Source organism: Aegilops tauschii, chromosome 5 (assembly GCF_002575655.3).
Source record: "Aegilops tauschii subsp. strangulata cultivar AL8/78 chromosome 5, Aet v6.0, whole genome shotgun sequence".
In the NCBI taxonomy this organism is placed as follows: domain Eukaryota; kingdom Viridiplantae; phylum Streptophyta; class Magnoliopsida; order Poales; family Poaceae; genus Aegilops; species Aegilops tauschii.
In genome coordinates this window covers 80,834,065-80,848,718 of record NC_053039.3, presented here as the reverse complement: position 1 = coordinate 80,848,718, position 14,654 = coordinate 80,834,065, and the positions used below count along the sequence as shown (strand labels likewise).

General features: G+C 49.3%; 1 protein-coding gene across 1 annotated transcript; it reads left to right on the top strand.

The window, feature by feature from the left end:
• The first annotated feature begins 13,445 nt into the window (after positions 1-13,445).
• LOC141022580 (secreted RxLR effector protein 161-like) lies at positions 13,446-14,338 on the top strand. Its single transcript, XM_073498844.1, has 2 exons — positions 13,446-13,533; positions 13,887-14,338. The coding sequence occupies exons 1-2, from the start codon at positions 13,446-13,448 to the stop codon at positions 14,336-14,338; spliced, it is 540 nt and encodes a 179-aa protein (XP_073354945.1).
• The last annotated feature ends 316 nt before the right edge of the window (positions 14,339-14,654 follow it).

The window sequence follows — 14,654 nt, the reverse complement described above, 5'->3', positions numbered from 1 at the left end:
CCGCGTTGTCATAACGCTTCTGCTTATGGTCTACGATGGTACATGGACAACACTCTCCCCTCTCGTCGCTATGCATCACCATAATCTTGCGTGTGCGTAAGAATATTTTTGAAATTACTACATTCCCCAACAGATAGCAGTAGTAACTTAGCAGAAACAATATAAGATATATTTGTAGGCATTGGATCGGTGAATTCATTGCATGATAGTCATCATATAACAGTCACAACCTAGGGCGACACGGTACTAGCTCCAGTTCATAAATATAATGTAGCCATGTATTACGTAAATAGTCATACGTGCTTATGGAAAGAACTTGCATGGCATCTTTTGTCCTACCCTCCCGTGGCAGCGGGGTCCTATTGGAAACTAAGGGATATCAAGGCCTCATTTTAATAGAGAACCGGAACAAAGCATTAACACATAGTGAATACATGAACTCCTCAAACTACGGTCATCACCGGGAAGTGTCCCGACTTCTGTCACTTCGGGGTTGCCGGATCATAACACGTAGTAGGCGACTATAACTTGCAAGATCGGATCTAGAACATGGATATAAAGGTGATAACATAAATGGTTCAGATCTGAAATCATGGCTCCCAGGCCCAAAGTGACAAGCATTAAGCGTGGCAAAGTCATATCAACATCAATGTCAGAACATAATGGATACTAGGGATCAAGCCCTATTAAAACTAACTCGATTACATGATGAATCTCATCCAACTCCTCATCGACCAGCGAGCCTACGAAGGAACTACCCACTCCGGGTGGGGAGCATCATGGAATTGGCGATGGAGAAGGATTGGTGATGACGAAGATCGAAGATCCCCCTCTCGGGAGCCCCAAACGGACTCCAGATCTGGCCTCCCGATGAAGACCATGAGCTGGCGGCGGCTCCGTCTCGTGAAATGCGATAATTATTCCTCCCTGATTTTTTTCTCCGAAAATGTGATTTTGTAGTATCAGGGTTGAGGCCTGCGGGGCCACCAGGTGGGAACAACCCACCCGGGCGCGCCTGTAGAGGCGGGGGGCGCCCTAGTGGGTTGTGCCAACCCAGGTGCCCCCTCCAGTGGTTCTTGGCTCCAGAAATTATCTTTTATTTTGTAAAAATTCCTCGCAAAGTTTTGTTACAATCCGAGAACTTTTATTTCTACACAAAATAACACCATGGTAGTTGTGCTGAAAACGGCGTCAGTCCGGGTTAGTTTCATTCAAATCATACAAATTAGACTCCAAACCAAGAGGAAAAGCATTAAGAAAAGTAGATACGACAGAGACGTATCAGGTATGTGGCGTTACAAAAGTCCGGGGCACACGAGCTGCACCACCGTTTATGATGTGATGGCCCGCTGGCACATACAGCATCGGGTTTAGGTGCAACCTACGAACTATGAAGAAGCTATGATGAGCCCAGATTCCGATAAATGGCTTGAGGCCAAGAAATCTAAGATAGGATCCATGTATGAGAAAAAAGTATGGACTTTGGTGGACTTGCCCGATGATCGGCAAGCCATTGAGAATAAATGGATCTTCAAGAAGAAGATGGACGCTAATGGTAATGTCACTGTCTACAAAGCTCTACTTGTCCCAAATGGTTTTCGACAAGTTCAAGGTGTTGACTACGATGAGACTTTCTCACCCGTAGCGATGCTTAAGTCTGTCTGAATCATGTCAGCAATTGCCGCATTTTATTATTATGAAATGTGGCAAATCGAGGTCAAAACTGCATTCCTTAATGGATATCTTAAAGAAGACTTGTATATGATGCAACCAGAAGGTTTTGTCGATCCTCAAGGTTCAACAAAGTGTGCAAGCTCCAGCAATCCATCTATGGACTGGTGCAAGCATCTCCAAGTTGGAATATACACTTTGATGAGGTGATCAAAGCATATGGTTTTATACAGACTTATGGTGAAGCCTGTATTTACAAGAAAGTGAGTGGGAGCTCTGTAGCATTTCTGATATTATATGTGGATGACATATTATTGATTGGAAATGATATAGAATTTCTGGATAGCATAAAAGGATACTTGAATAAGAATTTTTCAATGAAAGACCTCGGTGAAGCTGCTTATATATTGGGCATCAAGATCTATAGGGATAGATCGAGGCGCTTAATAGGACTTTCACAAAGCACATACCTTGAAAAAGTTTTGAAGAAGTTCAAAATGGACCAGTCAAAGAAAGGGTTCTTGCCTGTGTTGCAAGGTCTCAAATTGAGTCAGACTCAAAGCCCGACCATGGCAAAAGATAGAGAGAAAATGAAGGTCATTCCCTATGCCTCAGCCATAGGTTCTATCATGTATGCTAAGCTGTGTACCAGACCTGATGTGTGCCTTGCCAGAAGTCTGGCAGGGAGGTACCAAAGTAATCCAGGAGTGGATCACTGGACAGTGGTCAAGAACATCCTAAAGTACCTGAAAAGGACCAAGGATATGCTTCTCGTTTATGGAGGTGACGAAGAGCTCATCGTAAATGGTTATGTCGATGCTAGCTTCGACATTGATCCGGATGACTCTAAGTCACAAACCGGATACATATTTATATTGAATGGTGGAGCTGTCAGTTGGTGCAGTTCCAAGCAGAGCGTCGTGGCGAGATCTACGTGCGAAGCGGAGTACATAGCTGCTTCGGAAGTAGCGCATGAAGGAGTCTGGATGAAGGAGTTCATATCCGATCTGGGTGTATGACCCAATGCATCGAATCCAAGGAAAATATTTTGTGACAACACTGGAGCAATTGCCTTAGCGAACGAATCCAGGTTTCACAAGAGAACTAAACACACCAAGAGATGCTTCAACTCCATTCGTGAAAAGGTCAAGGATGGAGACATAGAAATTTGCAAAATACATACAGATCTCAATGCAGCAGACCCGTTGACTAAGCCTATTCCGCGAGACAAACATGATCAGGACCAAGGCTCCAGGGGTGTTAGATTCATTACAATGTAATCTAGATTATTGACTCTAGTGCAAGTGTGAGACTGGCAGAAATATGCCCTAGAGGCAATAATTTTAAAGTTGTTATTATTATATTTCCTTATTCATGATAAATGTTTATTATTCATGCTAGAATTGTATTGACCGGAAACTTAAATACATGTGTGGGTACATAAAAAATACCGTGTCCCTAGTAAGCCTCTACTAGACTAGCTCATTGATAAAAAATGGTTAAGGTTTCCTAACCATAGACATGTATTGTCACTTGATCACGGGATCACATCATTAGGAGAATGATGTGATGCACAAGACCCGTCCGTTAGCTTAACATATGATCATTCAGTTTGTTGCTATTGCTTTCCTAATGTCAAATGCATATTCCTTCGACTATATGATCATGCAACTCCCGGATACCGTAGAAATACCTTGTGTGATATCAAACGTCACAACGTAACTGGGTTATCATAAAGATGCTCTACAGGTATCTCTGAAGGTGTCTGTTGAGTTGGCATGGATCGAGATTAGGATTTGTCACTCCGTGTATCGGAGAGGTATCTCTGTGCCCTCTCGGTAATAAACATCACAAGAAGCTTGCAAGCAGAGTGACTAAGGAGTTAGTTACGAGATGATGTATTATAGAACGAGTAAAGAGACTTGCCGATAACAAGATTGAACTAGGTATGGAGATACCGGCGATCGAATCTCGGGCAAGTAACATATCGACAAACAAAGGGAATTACGTATGTTGTCATAAGGTTTGACCGATAAAGATCTTTGTAGAATATGTAGGAACCAATATGGTTCATCTAGGTTACGCTATTGTTTATTGACCGGAGAGGCGTCTCGGTCATGTCTACATCATTCTCGAACCCGTAGGGTCCGCATGCTTAATGTTCGTTGATGATATAATACTATATGAGTTATGTGATTTGGTGACCGAATGTTGTTCGGAGTCCTGGATGAGATCGCGAACATAAAGAGGAGCTCCATAATGGTACGGAGGTAAACATTGATATATAAGACGATGCTATTTGGTCACCAGAAAGGTTTCGGATTGTCTCGGATAGTCATCGGATCACCGGAAGGGGTTCCGGGAAGCCCCGGGACGTTAATGGGCCTTATGGGCCAAGAGAGGGGAACACACCAGCTCACAAGGGGTTGGCGTGCCCCTCCTCTTGGCCGCCCGCCCTATGGATGGAAAGGGGGGAGGGCTAGCCCCTCTCTCCTTCCCTCCACCTAAGAGGAAGGAAGGGGGGGCGCCACCCCTCCTGCCTCTCCCCACAAGCAAACAAGGAATGGGGGGGGCAAAGGGCAGACGCCCAAGGGGGCCGGCCTGCCACCTTCGGTGTGTACCCTGGCTGCCTCCCTTCCCCCCATCTATATATATGAGAGGGAGGGGCACCACACAACCCACGACAATCTCTTAGCCGTGTGCGGCGCCCCTCTCCACAATTTAGTAATCCGTCTAGTTTTCCGTAGTGCACGACGAAGACCTGCGGGAACAAGTTCACCACCACGGTCACCACACCATCGTGCTTCCGAAACTCATCTACTACTTCGCCCGTCTTGCTGGATCAAGAAGGCGAGGGCATCATTGAGCTGAACGTGTGCTGAGCGCGGAGGTGCCGTATGTTCGGTACTTGATCAGTTGATCGCGAAGATGTTCGACTACATCAACCGCGTTGATAAACGCTTCCTCTTAACGGTCTACGAGGGTACATAGACACACTCTCCCCTCTCGTAGCTATGCATCTCCATGGATAGATCTTGCGTGTGCGTAAATTTTTTTTGCTTTCCATGCAACGTTCCCCAACACACAGAGCCACCCGGTGTTTGCATTTCTAACTCTACTCTTACTTTACTCTTGCATGTCTTCGCCTTTTGTTGCCTATAATCTTGTAGACTTGCATCTGCAAGATGTTTGATAGACTAATGTAGAAAATCTTAAAATTGCCGGAACTAAAATTTGGAAAAGAGTCATCTTTTGCTTAGTAGTCTATTCACCCCTTTGGAAATACTCCGACCCTACAGTTCCACAATAGTGACTCCCATGGTCGATCCTAGTGTCGCCAGCTCAAGCAAATCCTCATGCATGAGTAAGAGAAAAGTTGGCGCCAATGTGCATGAGGTCGGTATGGATGATGAGCACAACATGTTCACGAGTATATCCAAGTTAACCACGCATGGGGCGGTCTAGCCAGCCACGAGTCAAACACAGACGTCAAGAACATGACTAGGGGGGTCATGGCAATTCCCTCACGGTCCTCCTCCTTCAAAGTGGAAATGGTCACATGTTCCCATTCTCTTTGACGAGAGAAAACACCTATACCCGGCGCTACTAGAGATCCGAACACTAATGACGATCCCTCATAACTGATGAGTGATATTTTTGCGCTCATCACATCATGGTTTAGACCTGTTATAGTCCTGTAATTTCTGAGAAAATCACTCCGATTGATACTAATGGCTAATGAATGTGAGAGGTCATGAAATCCTTTGTTTATTGTCTTTTCACCAAAAAATGGCCTAAGCATGGAAGCATGTCATCATATACAAGGAAATACGAAGTTTGGTGGAAGAGGCAACTCAAATGGAGGCGCACCAGGCTCAACAGAGTCCAAGATGGTGCACTGTATGAGCGTGCCCGCTCATACTGCCACTCGTACCACATGCCATCAATACTAGATGGTCTACCTGACCAATTTCTATAAAGGGATCGACGCAAGAACATCAACATGAAGAGCAATGTAGCATCCCAGCTCAGCGAATCGGTCACCATGTGTTCCAACCCAGAGATACATGTCTTCTGGAAGAACAGTTCTTGATATAGCACTAAACCGTAATTTATTGCAACACTAGGGTATAAGGTTCAATATTACAATATTCTTGCTAGGCAAGGTGACACTACTCGTGAGGCTACACTATGCACATTATTTATGAAACATCTCGGGCCTTGGTCTACTAGTAGTGGAAGTGCACAACACAATGGAATAGCGTGATAATGGTGGGGTTCAAATCCAAAGGGACAATGCTGGGACACATCCTAGTTTGCGTACTCCGGATCCTCGTGGTACTCAGGTACATCATCAGCTGCATCTGGCATGATAAGACAGATGGGTACTTTGAATGTACTCGCGGGCTCACAATAACCAAAAGGAAGCAGGCAAGAACATGACAATTTAATTTAAACCAGATTAATGGTGTAAAGCATTAATTTGAACAGATAATTAGCAATAGAGTACATATAGTTGTCTCGTTTAGGGTCCCATGGACCAACTTCCGACATGATCCTTGATCACCCGGTTTACTCTCATGATCACATCGTGATCATCTCAACTTGTCTTCCAGGGTAGTAGTTGACCAATTATGGGTGACTTCCTTCTTTCAAGGCATCATCATTGAACATTTGTTTAGAGGAAGAGGACACCTTCGCTCGCGCCGCTCCCGCGAGCGGCCGGCCGAAACCCCAGCCCGTCGCCGCCGCCTCCCACACCTTCGCCTCCCCCTCCCTCGCCGCCGTCAGGGGACGGCGCCGGGCAAAGCCCGTGCGTGCGTCGGCGGCGGCGGGGTCCTCCCCTCCCCACGAGGCGCGGGCGGCGCGGGACGTCTGGCTCCCGTGGTGGCGCGCATGGCCAGGTACGGCGTGCAGGCGAGTGAATCTGGCGTGGGGGCGGCCAGGTGAGGGCGGATCTGGCGCCGGCGAGGGCGTGGCGTGGCATGCCGCGGAGGCGGCCAGGCGAGCGGATCTGGCGCCGGCGACGGCGCGCGTCCAGGGGCGAGCGGGGGTGGTGCACGGCCTGGCCCGGTGGTGGCCAGGCAAGGGCACGCGCGGGCGCGGCCCGGGGTGGGCGTGGCCTGGCGCGGTGGCGGCCAGGCGAGGGCGCGTGGAGGTGCCTCGGATTCGGCGCGGGCTGGCGGGGCGGCGCCCCTCCAGCGTGTGGCGGCCGGATCTGGTCAAACCTGGCCAGATCCGTGGTGGGTTTGACGCGCGCCGGCCCTGCGCGCTGGTCCTATGATGCTGGAGCAGGCGGCTCCGGCCGTGATAGATGCGGGATGCAGGGACTGATCTGGTCACTGTAGGCTCGCCGTGGGCGGGGTGGACCACGACTCCATGGCTTCTACGACTAGGTTCTGTGGCGGTGGCGGTGCGAGGCTGCATGAACGAGCTTCTGTGGGCACGAGCGAAGGTGTGCGGCGATACGGACGAAAGTCCTGCACGACCAGAGCCCGGTGGTGATGGCGCCTGTGGGTGTCATTTTCCTCGTTGGAGGCGTCACCTGAGGTGTGTCGGCATCTTCCTCGTGCTCGGATGGTGGTTCGTCTCCGGCGAATTCCTAGGTCCGGTGTTGGATCGGCGTGATGGCGGCGTGTTTGACGTCGTTCCTCTGTTGGAAGCATCACGTTTGGAGACACTTCCTGGAAGCTCTTTGTGGCGCTCCTCCGGTGCTCGCCGTTGTTCAAGGTGAAGCTTCAGGCGCAATGTACGACATTATCGATGAGTCCAAGACGAAGCTCTTCCTGGGATCGACCAAGTCCCGCCATCTACCCCCTGCTTCCTGGATGGATGGTGCGTTGGCGAGGGAAGTTGTAGTGGGAGCTACTATTGTCTTCGGAGGTGATCGGCGTTGTTCGAGACGCGGTGGTGATGCTTAGCTTAGGACAGGTGTTTCGGTTGTGTAGTCATGTTGTTTGTGCTGGGTGTAGCTCCCTGCAGCTATTAGGGCCACAGTTTTTTCTTTTTTTTTGATCTTCGGATCTTCACCATGTTGTTCTTCCGCTATTTTCTACTAAATCTGAATCAAGCCAGCAATTTGTTGGATCTTTAAAAAAACAAGTATGTGACTTAGTACAAATGGTGTCCCATACCGAGGATTCTGCTATTCAAAGAGATTTTATAGTCTGTAGAGCTTGTACACTTTTCCCACACTATGGACAACAATCCATCAAATTCTTAATATACTAAACCTAGCTAGGTTTGAATTACCCTGTTTTTTCTTACTTTTTTCAATCAGTGAATATCCATCCAATCAGAGACTACCACGTTATATAGTGGGGGATCTGCCTGTGTACATTCTGGGTGTACCCAGCGATTTTATAAGAGATTTGGTCTTTGCAGCGTTGCGGGGATGCATGTCTTTCATTTGACCACGTTACCGCTTCAGACGTTTGTGTTGGGAAACCGGGTCAACCCGAAGGGGCGGCGGCGGCCGCGTGCAAAGCGCACGGGCCGGCCCCTCCCGTTTCCCCTCTTTTATTAAGTGGGTACTTATCCCTTGACCACCTACCCCTATATAAAGCAATGAGGAGCCATCATTGTAACACCTGATCATTGATTAATAAAGCTGGTCTCCTCTATCTCCCTGTGTCACTTTTACTTTCGCATACTTCGACTACTTCGACTGCTTCGTCTACGACGCTCGCTCTCGCTCCGCAACCTCGGACCGGACTCGCCGGCGGAGTTGCGGAACACATTATCAGCACGCTTCGCTCCATCAACTCTCCGTCAAGCCTGCGTCAAGCCTGCATCACGCAGGCTTTCGTCGATCCCGCGGAGGTATAAGATCCGATCCCCACTCTTTGCAAAAATGGATTCCTCTCGTTACTACGATTTCGTTTTTGCGATTAGATTCTTTTTTCGGATACATCTACCTATGGTGTGGATTTCTCTCCCAAAAACCGAGCGGACGAACACGTCGCCGACCAATGTCGATGTTTTTGGATCACGAGAGACTTGTTGACTACACTATACGGGAGTCGGTACAGATCGTGATCCAGATTATCACGGTACCGCCGCGTTGTACCCGACGTACACGCGTCGTGACGTCCCGAAGACGCACAATCTTGCCATCCCGAGGCAGATAACGACGTCCCCGTCGCCAAGCGCTCGACTGCCGTCGCCGCGCTCGCGTGCCGGCTGCACGCGCCGCCGTGCTGGCCGCGACCCCGCTGGTCGCCGGCGCCGCCGAGCCGCGCCGGGGCCGTGCCGTTCCGGCCGCGCCGCGCCGGGGCCGAGCCGCGCCGCCGCGCCATGGCCGCGTGCCCCGCTGGCCGCGCCGAGGCCGCGCGCCCCGATGGCCGCCGCGTGCTGTGGCCGCAGCCGCCACAGCCGCGTGTCGTGCCGGCCGCCGTCGCCGTGTGCCGGGGCCGCCGCCGCCGCCGCCGTTGAGAGCTCCCCTTTTCCCCCGGTCGTCGCGCCCCGCTGGCCGGCCGGGCCGCCGCCGCCACGGCGTTGCTCGGGCGCTGGGGCAACCCTGCGTCGCCCCCCTGGTGGGCAGTGCAACGCCCCGGGCCGGCCTGCTGGGCCTGGCTCGACCGGCCCCTAATGGGCCTGCCCGTGGGCCTTCGGACATAAAAAAAGGGAAGGGGAAGGCGCTGGCTGCTGGGCCTAGATGGGCCGCGCGCCATGGGGATCCAAACAAAAAAAAAGAGGGTGGCGCCGGATGCAGCGCGGCGAATTGCATTTTAGCCCCTGGAGTTTCCTGTTTTTCCGCGTAGTTTATTCCTGCTGTAATATTTCGCGTAGAAACCCCTGGAACTGTCTGTTTTCGCTGAAAATGCGTATTTGGGCTTAAAAATACCTCAGGAATTCAATTTTTGGGCTAGTTTTCACATACTAGATGCGCTTAACCTGCTATCTTTTGTAACATGATATTATTGTATGATTTTACTGCTGTAGATTAATTGTTTAGCACTCTTAATCATTTAGTAAGTCATATAATAGCATGTTTTAAATATTGGAATGTCATTTTATTGAATAAGTTTATCAACATCGCTTTGTGCAAAAGATTACCTGCTGTAATCTCATGATTTTTGCATAAATCGCAGATGGCCGGAATTGTCCACAAGGAGTTTCCTGAGTTGGCCCAGACAGGGCTGAACTACCTGTCATGGTCCTCGGACTGCGAGATCTTTCTCCAGGGCAAAACCCTCCTGAGGGCGATCGGTAAGGGGGCCCAGCTGGCCGTCACTGATCCCAAGTTTGAGACTGAGAATGCGCAGGCTCTGCACTTTCTCCGTCATCACCTGTCACCTACTCTGAAAGATGAGTATATGGCTGAGCGCAGTGCTTCTGGCCTTTGGACCGCTCTTAAGCAGCGGTTTGAGCGGCTGAAGTACACTGTGAAGCCACGTGCAGAGGCAGAGTGGATCCGTCTGAGGTTTGCGGACTTCAAGACGGTTGGGGAGTACAATTTGGCTCTGCACCGGATTTGTACGACTCTTCGGTTGTGTGGTACTGAGATTACCGACTCCCAGAAGATTGAGAAAACCCTATCCACTTTCCACCCCGACGCGGTCCAGTCCTCACAGAACTACCGCCAGGGGAACTACACGAGGTATTCAGAGTTGATTGACGTCCTCCAGGTGGCGGAGGCGCAAGACGAGGTTCTCAAAAAGAACTTTGTCGCGCAACCACTTGGGGGGAGTTCTCGCCAGGAGGTGAACGCTCTCAAAGTCCGCAAGCCTCAACAGAAGAAGAGGGGCCGGAAGGGCAAGAAGAAGGGCCCTCACCCCCCCGCCCCGGCTAAGCAGAACAAAACGGGCAAGGGAGGGCAAAGGCCTCAGGACTGCTTCCGTTTTGGCTCGGTGGAGCATTTCTCCCGCCAGTGCCGCGCACCACAGGAGGTCGTCGATGCATATAAGGCTCGGAAGGCGCGTGAGACGCACCTCGCCTTGGTTCAGGAGGGAGCTCCACCGGCGCCCATGGCGGCACCCGTGATGATTGCTACTCCCCCTGCTGCGCCTATAGAGGCGACCCCCGTGGTGCCCATTGCGGCAGCTTTGGCGGTCTCTACCGTGGCCCACGTCGCCATGGAGGTTGACCACATGGCCGCCTCGGCGGCGCCGCCACTAGACATTGATGCTGCCTCCAAGATAATTTCTGAGGAGGATCAGCTCACTAGTATGGAGATTGCGGCGGAAGTGAATGGCTTCTTCACCGAGTCCACTTAGCATACCTCTTTGGTTATCACGATTCCGTGCTTTGATACAATAAAATTGAATAAATTCGATTTGGTTGTAAGCTCTATGAGAGCATAAACTTATTCTTTACTTTGGCGATTGGATGACATTTATTCCTTTATTCCATTATTTATACATGATAGCATGTTATGTTCTGAGATGTGTGCATTTATTTTTAATGTATTTTCTTCCTCATTACATTAATTAGATGTCATATTTTAGAACGCGTGTGGCGCCCGAATGGAGGAAACGTGCCTTGCCGATAGCGCCACCACTCATACCATTTTACGAGAAACTAAGTACTTTGAGTCCATTAAAAAATCTCTGGGAAGTATTATGACAATCGCCGGCTGCGGTTCTCACATAGTTGGCTCCGGACGAGCCACTATTATACTCCCCATGGAAACAACTTTGCTCATTAATGCTGCGTTGTTGTACCCGGAGTCGACTCGTACTCTATTGAGCTTTAGAGACATCCGCGCTAATGGTTTCCATGTTGAGACCGATGATGAAAACGGCAAGGAATGCCTACTCATCACAAAGCGGGATGCAGGTGGTAAACATGTTATCGAAAGGCTTCCTTCGTTTGACGCAGGGCTATACTACACTAAGATAGTAGCACCGCCCGTGTACACTACCCTCAAGACCGTCTTTAGAAGCTCTGAACTCTTCTGCCTCTGGCACGATAGGTTAGGCTACCCCGGACTTAGGATGATGAGAAATATAATTAACAACTCGCATGGCCATAATGTTAACGTGAAGAACTTCCCGAATCCTGATGATTTCGTGTGCTCCGCATGCGCTAAGGGGAAGTTAGTCATTAGGCCATCACCCCTCAAGGTGAGGGATGAAATCGCCGCGTTCTTGGAACGTATCCAAGGGGACATATGCGGTCCAATTCAGCCCCTCACGGGGCCGTTTCGGTACTTCATGGTGCTCATTGATGCTTCCTCTAAATGGTCCAATGTTTGCCTGCTGTCAACAAGGAACCATGCCTTTGCAAAATTGATCTCACAGATCATACAAATGCGGAATAATTTCCCGGATTATCGTATAAAGTCTATTCGAATGGGCAACGCCGGAGAATTTACTTCAAAGGCGTTCGATGATTATTGCATGGCAATGGGAATCAAAGTTGAGCACTCGGTACCACATGTTCATACACAAAATGGACTTGCCGAGGCATTGATTAAAAGAATTAAATTCATTGCCCGACCGCTCCTTCAGGGTTGTAATTTACCAACTACATGTTGGGGCCACGCGGTGTTACACGCGGCTAATCTCATCAACTTTTGACCGTCGGCCTACAACATCCACTCTCTTGTTCAACTTGCGCAAGGGTCGGCACCGAAAATTTCCCACCTTCGTAGGTTCGGTTGCCAGGTATATGTACCAATACCACCCCCTCAGCGATCGGCGATGGGCCCGCTCCGTAAGTCGGGGATATACGTTGGTTATGAGACTGTGTCCATAATCAGGTATCTGGACCCCATGACAGGAGACTGTCACATGGCTCGTTTTGTTGGTTGCATTTTTGACGAGGATCTTTTCCCGACTTTAGGGGGAGAGAATCAACCCCTTGATGCTAAAAGTCGAGAAATCACGTGGCAAGCCACGGGGATCCACGCTCATGACCCGCGCACTGCTGAGACTGAGAGAGAAGTCCAAAAGATAATAGATTTGCAGTCTTTAGCAAATCAACTGCCCGACCACTTTAGTGACTTAAAGACTGTGACAAAATCGCATGTGCACGCGCGCAGTGCACCGGAAAGGGTTGAAATACCGAAGAAAAATGATGGTATGCCCGCTCCCGTCCAAAGGCCTAAAAGGACGAGAAATCCGGCTTCTCAAATCCCAAGTACTCGGGGACGCCCAACGAAAAAGGATAAGAGAGATTTATCATAGCCTGTCACCAAAGTACCCCAAATTGAAACGGGGAGCCAGTCGAGACCTGGCACAAGTACGGAAAATTCAGTGCACGAAATTCCGGACTTAAACTTTCCCATAGAGGAAACACCCAGCGGAGATGTGAGCGCACACATCGGCGCGGAAAATCTAAAGGACCTTGCTCCCATAATGGGAAATTTGGTAGAGCAAGTGTTTGCGCCTGATGCGCTCCATGACGAAATGGCCATAAATTATATTTATACGGGGGAGTCCCTGAACCGAGCAACGGTGATTGTCGACATCAACTTTGCTAAGAAAATTGCCTCAATCATAGATCTTGACCCTGAGCCTAACACGCTCGCTGATTGCAAGAAAAGGTCGGATTGGAAAGATTGGCAGCAGGCAATTACTGCCGAATTATTATCTCTCAACAAAAGAAAGGTGTTCGGACCAGTTTGTCGAACTCCTCCCCACATTCGCCCTGTTGGCCATAGGTGGGTTTTTGTTCGAAAGAGAGATGAAAATAATAAGGTAGTACGGTACAAAGCAAGGCTCGGTGCTCAAGGGTTCACTCAACGACCAGGTGTCGATTTTGAGGAGACTTATTCCCCAGTCATGGATGGAGTTACCTTTAGATACTTGATCTCGATGGCAGTAAACATGGGCTTGAAAATGAAACTAATGGATGTTGTCACTGCTTACCTATATGGTAACTTGGATTCGAACATATACATGAAGGTTCCAGAAGGTATCCCTGTTCCAAACCATGATAGAGCAAATAGGGGTCTATACAGTGTTCAACTTCAAAAGGCACTGTACGGACTCAGACAGTCCGGTAGAATGTGGTACAATCGCTTAAGTGATTTCCTTCATGAGAAGGGCTACACGAGCAATAAAGATTGTCCATGTGTTTTTATACGGCGATCCCAAGATGGATTCTGTATAATCTCGGTGTACGTGGACGATTTAAACATAATCGGTACACCTGAGGATATTGAGGAAGCGAGTTCCTACCTGATGTCGGAATTCGAGATGAAGGATTGGGTAAAACCAAGTTCTATCTGGGTCTGCAACTTGAACATTCCCCTGATGGGATTCTAGTGCACCAGTCGGCCTACACCCAGAAGGTGTTGGAAAGATTTGGATTTGATAAGGCATATCCTTCTAAGACCCCGATGGTCGGAAGATCTTTACAGCCAGACAAGGACCCGTTCAGGCCAAAGGAAGAGGGGGAGGAAACTCTGGGACCAGAGGTTCCTTACCTGAGTGCAGTTGGAGCACTCATGTACCTCGCAAATTGTACACGGCCAGACATTGCGTTCGCCGTCAGTTTGGTTGCTCGGTACAGTTCTGAACCTACCAAAAGACATTGGAAAGGTGTCAAGGACGTCTTCCGTTACCTGCAAGGGACCAAAGATCTTGGTCTATTTTATAAGAGGAATCAAGACCTATCTATTATAGGCTATGCCGATGCGGGGTACCTGTCGGACCCGCATGATTGCAAATCGCAGACTGGCTATGTTTTCCTTTGTGGTGAAACTGCGTTTTCCTGAAAATCGTCCAAGCAAACACTTGTGTCGACTTCCACGAACCACTCGGAAATCATGGCACTGTTCGAAGCGTCAAAAGAGTGTGTATCGCTTCGGCGGATGATCGGCCACATTCAGCAGACATGTGGGCTGAACACCGTACAAACCCCTACCATTATCTATGAAGATAATGCTGCTTGTGTTGCACAAGTCCAGATGGGTTATGTGAAGAGTAACCTCACAAAGCATATTAGTCCCAAGTTCTTCTATGCACATGAGCTACAACAGTTGAATGAGGTGAGAGTTTTGCGTACTAAGTCCTGTGACAATCTTGCTGATA